The 13,127-nt window shown below is 39.0% G+C and overlaps 1 protein-coding gene across 2 annotated transcripts in view; it reads right to left on the reverse strand.

The window, feature by feature from the left end:
• Nucleotides 1-1,467: 1,467 nt before the first annotated feature.
• Nucleotides 1,468-13,127, reverse strand: part of pde3a (phosphodiesterase 3A, cGMP-inhibited) — a 60,110-nt gene continuing 48,450 nt past the window's right edge. For both annotated transcript variants that reach the window (XM_005474687.4, XM_013269367.3), the window contains exons 13-15: nt 12,926-13,087; nt 8,893-9,142; nt 1,468-7,997 (exon numbers count right to left, since the gene is read on the reverse strand). In XM_005474687.4, coding sequence (XP_005474744.1) covers nt 7,684-7,997; nt 8,893-9,142; nt 12,926-13,087 — 726 coding nt within the window. In that variant the 3' untranslated portion in view covers nt 1,468-7,683. The remainder of the gene's footprint in view (nt 7,998-8,892; nt 9,143-12,925; nt 13,088-13,127) is intronic.

A 13,127-nucleotide genomic window follows, 5' to 3' on the forward strand; every position in this document is an offset into this window, starting at 1 on the left:
CTTTTAAGAACGTAAGGACTGAGTTGATACTCATTTAAAACAACAACAACAAAAACATGACATCACTAGTAAGATTAAACCCAGTTTCATGTGTTGTGAGCATCCAAGGTGTGTGTATCCAGTAGGGGGCCCAGACTAGCCCCCATGCTTCCCAAGCCTACCTCGAATATGAGCGAGAGACATACAGTATAACTGAAGCCATACCGGCTCAGACGTTGACTGGGTGAGTGACTCACGACGGATCCTGGGACTGACGTTTGCGATCTCTGTCCCGAAGAGTGGAGAAGACATTTTGTTCCATATTGACATGATGACATCACACAGTTGGTGCAAACTTGTTGGCTGCACATCCACGATGTGAATCCTTTGTTCCACCATATCCCAAAGGTGCTCTATTGGATTGAAATCTGGTGACTGTGGAGGACATTTCAATACAATGAACTTGTTGTCATGCTCAAGAGACCAGTTTGAAATGATTTGAGCTTTATGACATGATAAGTTATATTGCTGGAAGCATCCATCAGAAGATGGGTAGACATAAAGGGATGGACGCGGTCAGCAGGAATACACAGGTAGACTCTGGCACTAACAATGCTCAGTTGGTACTAAGGAGCCCAAAGCGTGCCAAGAAAACATTCTCTACACTATTGCACCAACAACTAGCTTGAACCATCGATACAAGGCAGCTGTTCATGTTGTTTATGACTCTGTCATTCAAATATTTCAGCAGAAAATGAGACTCAGGCACCATTTTCCCACTCATCTGTTGTCTAGTTTCTTCATAGGTCTGTACAAATTGTAGCCTCAGTTTCCTTTTCTTAGCAGACAGGAATGTGGTCTTCTGCTGCTGTAGCCTACCTGCTTCAAGGTTCAGTGTGCTGTGCATTCACAGATGCTCTTCTGCACACCTTGGTTGAAGCAAGTGGTTATCGGAGTTATTGTTGCCTTCCTGTCAGCTCCAACTTTTCTGGCTATTTTCATCTGACCTCTGACTTCAGCAAGACATTTTGACCCAGAGGACTGCCGCTCACTGGACATTTTCTCCTTTACAGACCAGTCTCTGTAAACTCTAGAGATGGCCATGTGGGAAAATCCCAGCAGATCAGCAGTTTCTGAAACAATCAGAAGAGCCTGTCTGGCACCAATAACCATGTAGCATTCAAATTCAGATAAATAACATTTCTTCCCCATTTTGATGCTTGATTTGAACATCAGGAAGTTGTCTTGACGATGTCCGCATGCCTTAATGCACTGAGTTTCTGTCATAAGATTGGCTGAGTAGATCTTTGTGCTCACAAGCAGTTGAACATGTATTCTTAATAAAGTGGCCGGGGACTGTACATTCTAAAGTGTAATTATAAATTCAAATTTCTGTCATGCAGAAAACACAGAAAACATATTTGTGTATTTCTTTAAAGAGAGATTCCTGCAATTTTTTGGAGAAATGACCAAAGAAAGACACACACGTGAAGCATTTATAAATCTTATTATTCAACAATATTCACATTACAACAACAACACTGCTCTGCTAGTGACAGGTTCTAATAATCCCAATATATTGTATAGTTATTTTGTAATACATTATCAAGAGGCACTTCCAGTAAGTCTGGCAATAGAGGAGCTACAGTATTGTGTCTAAATTCCAAAACAGTAAAAATAAATATTTTTCTAAAAGTTTTTTTTTGTCATAATATACTTTTGAATCTGTACAGTATATATTTTTTATACAAAGTCAAACAATATCTTGAAATAAAATGTCAAATTTCACTTAAATACTGGTGAATCACACATTTTCTTCATCCTGTTGGTATTGCTACATGTGTTAAGTGCAAGATACTAAAGAGAAGGAAAGAATTGAATCTGTGAAGTGCCTGCTATAGTAGATAAAAACATACCAGTCTCCTTTATCGTGCTTAAAGTTGTGAAAAAAAGACTTTTGGTTTCCTTTCTGACAAAAGAGGAAAACTAACGAATATAGCATTCAAACAATGTCTACATACATATATGTGAAAATGGCACAGGAGCATGTTCCCCTTTGAAATTGGCCAAAACAACAAACAATACAAAAAGAAAAGTTTTTTTTGGTTCAAATAAGAAAAGAAAAAAACAACTACAAGAGCTTCAGTCTAAGAACAGAACAGTAGGCCGGTTACATTGCTACTGGTGCCTGTTGACATGGCAGTGAAAGAATAACAGGCAGTTAACGTGCACGTCACCATGAGCGGTGGTGATGCCAGATGGATACCAATAATTCTTGAATACATTATTATCTTCACAGAACAAAATATATATGCATATTCAGATACCCTCACCAGTATTGGAATAACACTGACCAAAAACATGCTCCTTTTAGGGCTTGTTTCTGTGCAAATCACAAAAAAACGCAACGTTCAAAAAGTTTCTTTGGTTTGCACAAGTTCATCCAGTGTTTGGCAATCTCCCCCTCGACATTTAAAGGAAACTGGCTCATGCTGGCTCTTATAAAGTGAAATAACTGGGTAGTTTGTGACCCTGCAGTTTTCTTGTTTGTCTCTTTTTTAAACTAATATTTCTAATATTGTTTTTTTGTTTTCAATTAAGAGAAAATAAGAGTTATGACTGCCATGTGATTGCCTGGTACAAATCGCTGACCAGTGCTGCTGTGATGACAAAGAACAAAAAGCTGACAGATGTGACATTTTTTGTGGTAGTAAAGAATTTTTTACTCAGCTTCTTCAGCTAACTATGTCGCTTTCCATGTATCAGCCTATTTACTCCAAATCAGCTATAGTGTATACTTTAAATTACACAATGCAGCCGTGTTTCACAAAACAGGCTTTCTTTGGTTTCCTGTTAGTTATGCAAAACTTTTTTTAAAAGTTATCTATTACATCTCAGTTAACGTTAGGACTTCATTAAGTTTTCTTGACATAATGCAAAGCTCGATTTAAATTACACGATGGATTCAACAATATTCAAACATTAGCAAAAATAACTGTTTTTCTCACTTGAATACGTTTCAACTTCAAGCAAATTTCCAGCATGTGCTACCAGATTTTTTTCTTTAATTATTGTGCAGATATGAAACAAAACCAACGGCTGCCTTGAAATGCAGGAAAACACTTATATCTAAAACTGTAACGCCTATGTTTAAATGAAGCTTATGTTAGTTCAATAAGGAAGATCTGTATTCACCCATCTGCCTGCTTTTCCTGGGTGTTCGGCCCATGTCTACCCCTTTCCCACGCTGTCAATCTCAATCCTTACATCATTACACTAGTCCAATCATCTTCTCGCCTGCCTTCTTTGAGCCAATCAGCCTGCACTTAGAATGGTTTAAATCTGTGCTCTCTGTCATTCTCCCTTTCAGACTGTCTTTCCTGCATACCATCTCCTCCCCATCTCCACCTCAGACACCTCAGCCAGAGCTCTATTCAAGCTTCAGTCTTCAGACTGGTGGTGGTCCTGTCACTGCTAGGATTCCATTCTGCCATGATGGCTCATCGGAGTCTAATCGCCAAACACATTAACTCCTCTATCTCAATAAATTACGTTCAGTTCTTCCAAGTGATCTGTCCTTATTGAAATATGGTTAGCAACGATTAAAGAATATTTGATTTGTAGTGAGAAGCTAAACCATGTGACCCTTGAAACCTTGACGAGTTCATCATTCCCCTCTAGTTAAATCCCTAAAATGTTACACAGCAACACGCTGCAGTGTTCTTACATTACTGAAATGAATATGAAAATAAACTAAATAACAACTTGAAACGATATCACAGCTTTGACTTAAGTCTCTTTGAAGTGTCCAAAGGGTAAATTTCTCTTTTGACTAACCTGTTAAGCTTCAAATTTCTTATAAGTGAAAACAAAGTAAAGAGATCTGAAACAGTCTACAAAACCCCCAAACACAGGTGGAGAATGGGACCATACAGGTGTGAAACATGAAATATCCAATGTAATAGAGTTCACATTAGATTATACGTGAGGTACTGATATACTCCATAGTGCATCAGGTATTTACAGCGCATGGCGCTCATGCTCATTCACGTGTACGACAGGAGGCTTGCAGTTTCTTGCAACGAGGTGGGTTGATGTTTTTTAAAACTGAAGTTTAAAAGCTTGCAAACCTAAATAATGTCTTGACCTACAGTTGTGTTGCTCCGTTGTGTATCAGCTGGTGTGTACAGGTCATTTTTTCCTGCTATAAGCGAACCTATCAGAACAAGCCAATGCAAAGAAAGGCTAGTGGAAGACGACTGGTCCAGGAAGTGACACGTAAAGCCAAGAGCGGATTGCCGCACATGCTACAAATATGCAAATACAACTAGTGCTGCAGTTTTTGCTACCAAGTAAATCACATATCGATTTGCCTTTACTTTTTCTTCCTTTTTCTTTTAATTATCAAGCTTTTTTTAAAAAAAAAATTTTTAGTCAGGGATTTCTGTGTGATTGACATCAATGCTGAAGGTAATTCTGCTTTGATTTGTGTTTTTGCTACATATAATTTATGAATCAAAACCTAATTAAGTTTTTCCGTCTTTGAGTTTGAGTGATAGCAACTGTAAATAAAAAAGACACCAAAGAGCTTTGAATTTGAACTGAAACATGAACAAAGAGCCCAGGATTTAGTTAGCGCAGGCCTTTTTTTCATAGTATTAAAAAGAAGCTGTGGTACTGCACTCCTTTGTAAGTACAGGGTATAAGCAGTAAAGGAATTATGCTGCACTGTTTAGCCCTCCTTTGCACAATGGACATTTTGATAACAGTGCAATGGATACAGCTGCAGATTTACACAGTATTAGCAGAGTATTAGCAAAACTCTAATTGAGTTAAGAAATTGGGTTACAATAGGACAAGTTCAGCCAGTAAAAATAAGCAAACAAGCCTGCTTGATGGATTTCTTAGTGACTTAGATCCAGTGTTTAACATCTAACTGCATAAAGTGTACACTTACTGAAAAGTGTAATGCTGCTTTTTATATTTCTGTCACAGTTTTTGTATTTTGTTTTTCTTTTTAGGTTTAATTTCAGCACTGCTGTTTGCTGTTTCCGCCCTGTTAATGCTCCGCTCTAATCCCTGTCTAATCACTTCAGGTACAAGTAGAATTGCCAAGCCAAAGCTAGCGTATCACCTGTCACTTGTGACGTCTGTGGCTTCAAATTGTTTACACTCTTTGAGGGATTTGAAATTGTTGCGTTATAAAATAATAAAATCTGTCAAACTGCTACAGAGATTTACCACAGAAGCAGAAAATCCATTGCTACAGGTCAACAATGCTGTACTGCCTCTTCGATATCTCTACCTCGATCCTACCTCAAGTGTCAGGCAGGTTCCCAAAAAAGTCTTGTCAAAATGAATGCATCCTTTTTTTATTTTGCAAATATGATAAAAGAAAAACAACTGTCCATTACAGCTCACTGCATGAAGAAAGTAAGTAACCTAAATTCTTGAGATCTGAATCCACAAAGAGCCCCTGTTGCTTTTCTGACGTCAGATCAAATACACTGCACTGCATATCCCTGTAATACGGTTTGGAGAATTGGAGAAGTGGATCATCACATGATTTTGAATCCAACCAAACTGGCTCATCTTCAAAGACTTACACCAGAAAGAATCAGCTGAACTGTGACAAAGATCCGAGACCCCTCTGACCTCTCATGAGCAGCTCCAAGTCCAGCTGAAAGGATTCTTCCATTAATAAGCCTCATTACCGAGGCTATTCTTCTTTTTTCACACATTTTCTTCCATTACGGCAAATATGAATGTCCGAGGACATCAAAGACGAGCGCAAACAGTGACATTAATAAAAGAGTGAAGAGAAATAGTCTCTTAAAAAAGAGTAGGTAAACTACATTATTCAATAAATTGATAGTAAATATCATATATTTGTGTACATGTGGTTATTTTTTAAGCTGGATTCAGAAATGTAAGGGGCTTACTGTTTCCACTATAACTTTCTTTGGCTTTTTATGGAAGTGAAAGACTTGTACAAGTAGTTCTTTAAAGTTATTTCTACAGCTTTTTCTATGTGTCATTAAAAGTCACTCCAAAACACAGATAGCCTTCATGGTGCAGATATTTCTAAACTCTTTCTAAAGGTTTTTTGGCTCGAGAGGTCAAAGTTCACGCTATCATATCTTTTGTTTACATGAGGCAATTTTAAGCAACTGTAGATGTACATCACTGACTTTTGCCTCGTTAACTGCTTTTGCATTCATGTGGACTGAAACATTTTAAGGGTGTTTTATCAGATTTATTTGCTTAGAACAACAAAGGGAAACCCCTGTTTGAAAGAATACCCCTATGCGTGTGGACTCGGTCCTACGCTTCCATGTATAGTTTTTTTGTGGGTGCACAGCACCTCCTGCATGGCAATAAGCCTCACAGTGTTGAAATGTCTTATTAACGTAAATCTTCTTGGGTAATTTGGAGCTGTGACTCAGCTCTGGCCTAGTCCACTATGGCGGATTACTGCACTTTCTGAAACATTTGGCCTACATACCAACCTATAAGTTACACTGGAGAGAAACAGAATTTCTTCTCTTTAACAAATCCCTTAAAGATTGATCCAAGAAGTTGAGCGGTCACATAAATGTGGGCACAGATCATATGTGCCTGCAATAAGAAAACACCTTATATTACCGACTGGTTTCTTTCTTGAGAGTTAGCTGTAGTGTGATTAATATTAATGTGCATTATGTGTTGCACAAAGAGAACCACACTCTGCTGGGGACGCACTGATGTGACAAAAAAGGCAGAAGCAGTGACAATTAAAAGGACAAGAACACTAGAGGTCCTTTTTTTGTTTCTCGATCTCTAAGGGTTTCTGCCTTCCTGAGTTATGCAGACTGGAAACGTGTAGGTGCGCTGAACTGATTATAACAAAAGAAAGGGAGAAATGATTGCTGACTAACATTGTTTGACAAGAACAAAACATTGTTTTGTATGTTTTTCCTTGAATGAGAATAAAGCTTTTGGTGCAACAGAGTTCTTTGTTAAACTTCCTATCTGTTCGGAGCATGGAGTGTGTTTCTGCTATAGCACTGTGTGTGTCTGTGTGAAGTGTGTGTACACAATGCATGACCACTGGCTCTTTTTTTCAATCTCCTCCTGAAATTCACGTGGCAGAGGCTCAGTGGACACGGCTTTTTCGCTGGCTTTCATCCCATTGTGTTCACGGAGAAGGGGCCTGGTGCACATCCTCGAGCAGCTGCGTGGCTCCAAAGTGTGCTGATAGCATGGGAACTAAAGAGAGGAGTGTGTGTGGGAGGGGGGGAGCGGGGTGACAGTGTATTACTCACTGGTGGAGTGAAGATGTGAATCAGCGTGGTTGGCCCATAGTGCAAGATGAGCAGTCTGGGTGCCAAATCCAAACTAAAACAAACAGCAAAACAAACAAATGCACTCCATCTTGATTATTCACTCTCAGTTTTTCTCTATTTTCCCTCCTTTGTCGCTTCATCTTCTTGCTCGTCTCACATCTCTCTCCTCGTCAGATGCACTGGGTACGAGTTTATCCCTGTCCTCAACCCTGTTTTTGTTAGGCACATTTTACCCAAAACATCCTCTACAGTGTTGTGTCAAAGTGATGTGCTGGCTACCATATAAAGAGTTTAGTTAGGAAAGAAAAACCAAAAAAAACAAAATCGTTTTGGACAACGTTCAGATTCCTGGTTTAAGAGGAGGTCAGAGTTCATCATTTCACTCAGGTTCTTCCTCTTTTTCTCCTGAAGTGTCCGATTGTGGAAGGATCTCCTCTTCCTCTATAGCTGGCACCTCTTCCCTTTCATTAAGGCCATCAGTCGACTCCTCTTTGCTCGCCTGCTCCTCCTCTTCCTCGTGAATGGCTGTTATTGGATCGGTGGGGTTGCCAATGCAGTTTGGATTCTCTTCCTGAGCCTCCTCCTGGGCTTCTGCAGCAAGCACTCTTTTCCACATTTCATGGTTTTCCAAAAGATGCTGTGTGATCTGGCAAAACACTTTCCTCCTGCTCACCTTTTTGGCTTCTTGCCGCTCTGTCAGACAGAAAACCAACAGTTAGAGAAGATTCTGGGATTGAAATAGAGTAGAAATAGAAGATTTTTTGGAAACATGCTCATTTGTTTTCTTGCAGAGAGCTACAAGATAGGACTGATATTAATTTTACACATGTGTTATGAGAAAGGCATGAAACAGGAAAACAGTGAGTCTGCACCTTTACAGCGAGATAATTAACACATATATATACACACACATATATTCTTTTTGTGCTAAAAGCAAAATTTAAGAAACCTGTGGTTTGCTTGTTTGTTTTTTAATTTTATTTACAGGAATAACGGGAACATGACACATGAAACTACTGTAAAAAGAGAAACTAACATTGCACTTGCAGGGGGATGATGAAATGAGCATCATATATATGAAAATCAAAAGAACTGGAATTTCTAATAATAAATTATAGATGCTGATAATCACTGTACGTGTGGCAACGTTGGTGCAAAGTTTCATTCAGATTGGCCCAGTCTGTTACGGAGGAGATGGGTTCATACAGACACACGCTACGATCGTTAAAGGGTCATTCCACATTATAATTTTACAGTTTGTCTGGTTCACGTGGGTCATATCAGACATTGTATAAACAACCATTATGGCCACTTGCGCAGCACTTGTTGTTGCAAGAAAACAAATGATAACTATTTATCCCATTAGGAGTATGTGTAGTAATTAATAGTGTTCTCAACTGTGTGTCTTTTTTGCATCTATCACAGCAGCAGAAACTAGCTGCACTAAATGGCGATAAATGGAGTCAAAAATAATGACAGAAAGTCTATCCTGGACCATGTCCTCCCATGCAGTAAATACTCACAGGAACGATGCAGTGACATAAGTTAGGTATTCCCTACAACATGAACAATCAAGAGACTGACATACGTGAGGTGTCAGAACTTGTTGACACATCCTCATCTGCCATATCCTCGTCCTCCTCTTCTGTATCTTGTCCTTCCTGGTCTCCCTCAGATTCATCAACCCAGCGTCCCGGCATAAGAGCAGCTGAGTCGTAGGAGGAGCACAGTGGTCCCACTATGTGAGTAATGAATGATTCCTGCAGTTTAGCCAACTGTGGAGCAGACCTGTCCATGAATGGGCTGATGGGAAGGCCCAGGGATGATTCTTCATCGCCCTGGGAGAGTACAAATATGAAAATGTAGGAATAACAGGAATTATTAAATATAAATGACATGTCTTGCACTCTCTCCTTCAAGAGCTGTACATTTTTAAAGATGGTTTATACACAGCATAAACTAATTTCTATATTAAATAAATCAATATATGAATTAAACACGATATCACTCAAAGGTAAACACAGCTATGCATCCAGTCTTCTGTATAACTCAAGTGGGAAGCACAGAAATTTCCAGATATGCTGCCTCTGGGCACAGTCTCTTGAAAGTAGGTCAAGAAGACTACAAATAGAAAAACATCAGTTCAAACTATGGCCGATCTGTACGTATCAGTCATCCAAATGAGGCTGTCTGCAGAAATTTTCCAGAGTAATGGTGACTGCGATCTTTATATTTGTAACCACATGGTCACCACCAGTAAATAAAGACACGAATCTAATTATCTTTGCTGTGTATGTATAGACTGGGTGCACGACTCCCTACAATGCATCAGATAAATTGTAATTATGTTTGTTTAAGTATTCATCTGTGTAACAGTCGTATACTGTAAACGGAGGCCGCATAAAGACAAACCAAAGCGGAGTCATATCTGCCCCTGTTTATCGTGTGGTTTGTGTTGGATTACCCACGACCACACAGCTTGTATTGTATTTTAATACATCGTGACAGTCCTGTACTGTGCTTTTATGTTTGTTATATGATGTTAGGGCTTTCAGAGCTATTCACCGGGAGTACAGAGGGCCAAGAGCTCCAATCGCTATGGCAACCAGAAACCTGGATGGCGTCAGTGCACAGCACTAGTGGTTGTGTGTGAAAAGTGTGTGTGTGTGTATTTATAGACACGGCACAATCAAACAGAGAAACTTTGTTTTAAGTGAGTATTTTTAAAGTTTAGAATATTAAATTGGTGCATTGCAGTGCATGATGAAAATCCGCGCATGTTTGTGTGTGTGTGCGTTTATATCTGTGCTGACTCTGATGTCACAGAGAGCCTCGTTCCACTTGTGATCTTCCTCAGTGCGACTGTGAATGAGTGCTGTCAAAGGATGGCACATTTAGGTCATGCGCCTCTCCTCTATGAAAGCAAAGCACGCGCATACGCTCTGTCTCTCGCCACCCTGTCTCTCACCCCCATCCCCCATCCCCCCGGGACGCTGTCACTCAAAGGACTTACATAATCCATAAAGTTTTTTAAGACAACTGAGCCAAAGCTTCCAGAGGAACACCAGAATGCTAAGCAGCAGACATGAGAGGCATGTCGCTTTCCTCGGGAATCAGCAAAGTTCAGATTAGAGGTTTCTCGCTGCTGAACACTGGTTTGATATCCTTTCTCTGCGTTTTCCCATCATTAAAAAGGATTAAATAGATAATTCACATTCTGATGCTAAGTTTGGTGGCTGTCAAAGCAACCTTGTGATAACAAGCTTCTGTCACAGCCTGTATGTCTAACATAAAGACCTGATTTGAGAGGAATTTATATTGTGGGTACCGCTGAGAAAAAAATAAAGCTTAAGAGTTTTCAAATTAGTGCTATGCTGTCTACAAAATCCTTGCTTGTTATCTTTATGGTCTTGTGAGTTTAAAGCAGGATTTGTTGCCAGGCATCCATCTACAGTGGCTGTAATAAATACATGAACTAGTAGGTAAGTGTTTTCAATATTCAGTTATTGTCAGAGGGAACATGTGGCTACACATTTATACCTTAGAGAAATGTTCTAGGGGCAAGAAATGAAATCCCTATCATGGATACTGGAAGTTTTTTAAGATTTTGTTATATTTTGTCCGTTTCTTAGCTTTCCTTTCCAATTTCCTGTCACCTCTGTAATGTCACTCTCCCAGTTTCCTTTACTCCCTGCCTCACTGTCTTTCTACTTTGTGTAGTCTAGAGACTTTTCCTCATTTCTCGTCTTTTCTGTCCCCCTGCCTGTGACCTGGACAGCAATCTCATTACAAGACTGTCTCAGTTCCTAAAATGCATTTGAAGGACAGAGGATCGAGGAGACAGGAAGCTTACCAGAGCAGATGTAACGAAGGATCAACAGGTGTATCCTTTGTGTGGAAGTGTTGTTACCTCAGTGCTAAACTGCTGAAATATACAAATCATGTTGGGAGGAGGAATCTACAAATAAGCACTCCTTTAGGTTATTTTAGGAACTGTTCAGTTCACTGCTTGTGTATTTGTTTGATAAAAGAAAAAGGTATGATAACTTGACACACTGTCAATTTATTTGAAAGATGGCCTCAATATTAAAGTTGTGAAGCGCACTGTTATGCTTGAATGACATCAGAAATAATGAAACACAGCAGTAGTTGGTCTGTACCAAAACAATTTAGGATGCCGCTATGCCAAACATCATATTTAATTGACATCGTTTTAAAAATCCGACTCCAAAGCCAGGATGTCTCATTTAGTTAAATGCCTGTTGCCTTGACTGCTCTCTCCCCGTGTCTCTTACTCGCCTCCTCTACTCACATCTCTGGCAGAAGGGCCTAAGACGTTAAGAGGATTCAAAGAGGATTCAAGGAAAGGAATGAAGAATGTACTTAGAAAGAAATTAGGAATCTGGAAGGTTTCCGGGAATTCTTAGCGTTGCTTGTGTTTTTTGTCTTGCCTCGTTTTCTTCTGTGTGAACTCTGACCTCTGTTTTTAGATTTTTTCCCCTCTTTTTTTGCCCACTGGATTTATTTGTCATGCTGACTGACCTCCTGTGAATGTTGGATTTTCCTTCGATGAAAATCACATTGTGTTTATCACTGATGAGGCTGTAGACGAGGCAGCCAATATAGAACATTTTTGGTTAACTTACACAAGTTATTGGTTTATATTGGCAGGATTCGTTAGGAAAACAGTGATATCAAACACAATAATTATTGTTTTTGTACAGAAATTTAGCTTGAATTACAATTAATAACTCCAAAAACCCTGAATGTAAAATGGTTTTAACTTGTCATAGCTTTATATTTCTTTCATGTGACTGAAATATTGAAATAATACTGAGATATTTATGATACATAAACTATGTCAGTAATCTATTACAGAAAAATGACCTCATATCTCTCATTAATGCTCTAATAACAGTTCTGCAACAGCCACTCCTAACAGGACTTTGGTTTATTTACAAATGACAGCCTGATGACACTGAAAACACTGCTAGAGGCGCTCCTGTGCATCACAGCACTTCCTGTATTTCAAATTTTGCTAAAAACTCAATTTGGGGATTTTAGTGATCTGTTCATCTGTTTTCTTCCGCTTACAGTTTTACACCTACGGCCAGTTCATAATCACCAATAAACCTTACCCTAGCCCAAACTCCACACTGAAAGGCTGGATTTGGCCTCAGGACTCTCTTGCCGTTAGGCGATGGGGGAAACCACCTCATCAGCTTGCATGAACTTAAAATTTTAAAAATATTGGGGGTTTCTTTGGTTTGTAGCATCTTGAAACTGCTTGTACTTTGGCATTCAAGTTAGGCTTTAGCAAAATATCCAGTCTGATTACACTGGCTTTTAGGAGTTTTACTGTGTTAAACTGTTACTCTGATATCAGTAATAAATGGTTGATTTGATTAAGTTGGGGGATTTTTTAGTTTAAATTTAAAGATTTCGGCAAATATAGACTAAAAAAATCTTATTTTGGTAGAATTTTAGATTTTTAAAAAAAATACTTTTTGGGTTTTGTTACTTTGATTTGAAATACTGATAATTTAGAAAGTGGTTATTTTTAAGGGAACACTTAACAAAACTGCGCTCTGAATATATTGGAGACATTTTCATGAACATACTTGTTCATAGAACTCATTGACGATCCCCTCTGTCCATTGTAGGTGCAGCTCCTTACACTTCAGTGGCCCGTTGACATCAGCGAGCTTGATGCACATCTGGCACACTAGCAATCGATCATTCTCATTGGTCCAATCAATACAAGACACTCCTTCATCCCCTACCTAAGGAATTAGAAAGATGTTTTTGTCAAAAACAAAAACA

This window comes from Oreochromis niloticus, linkage group LG14, assembly GCF_001858045.2.
Source record: "Oreochromis niloticus isolate F11D_XX linkage group LG14, O_niloticus_UMD_NMBU, whole genome shotgun sequence".
Classification (NCBI taxonomy): Eukaryota; Metazoa; Chordata; class Actinopteri; order Cichliformes; family Cichlidae; genus Oreochromis; species Oreochromis niloticus.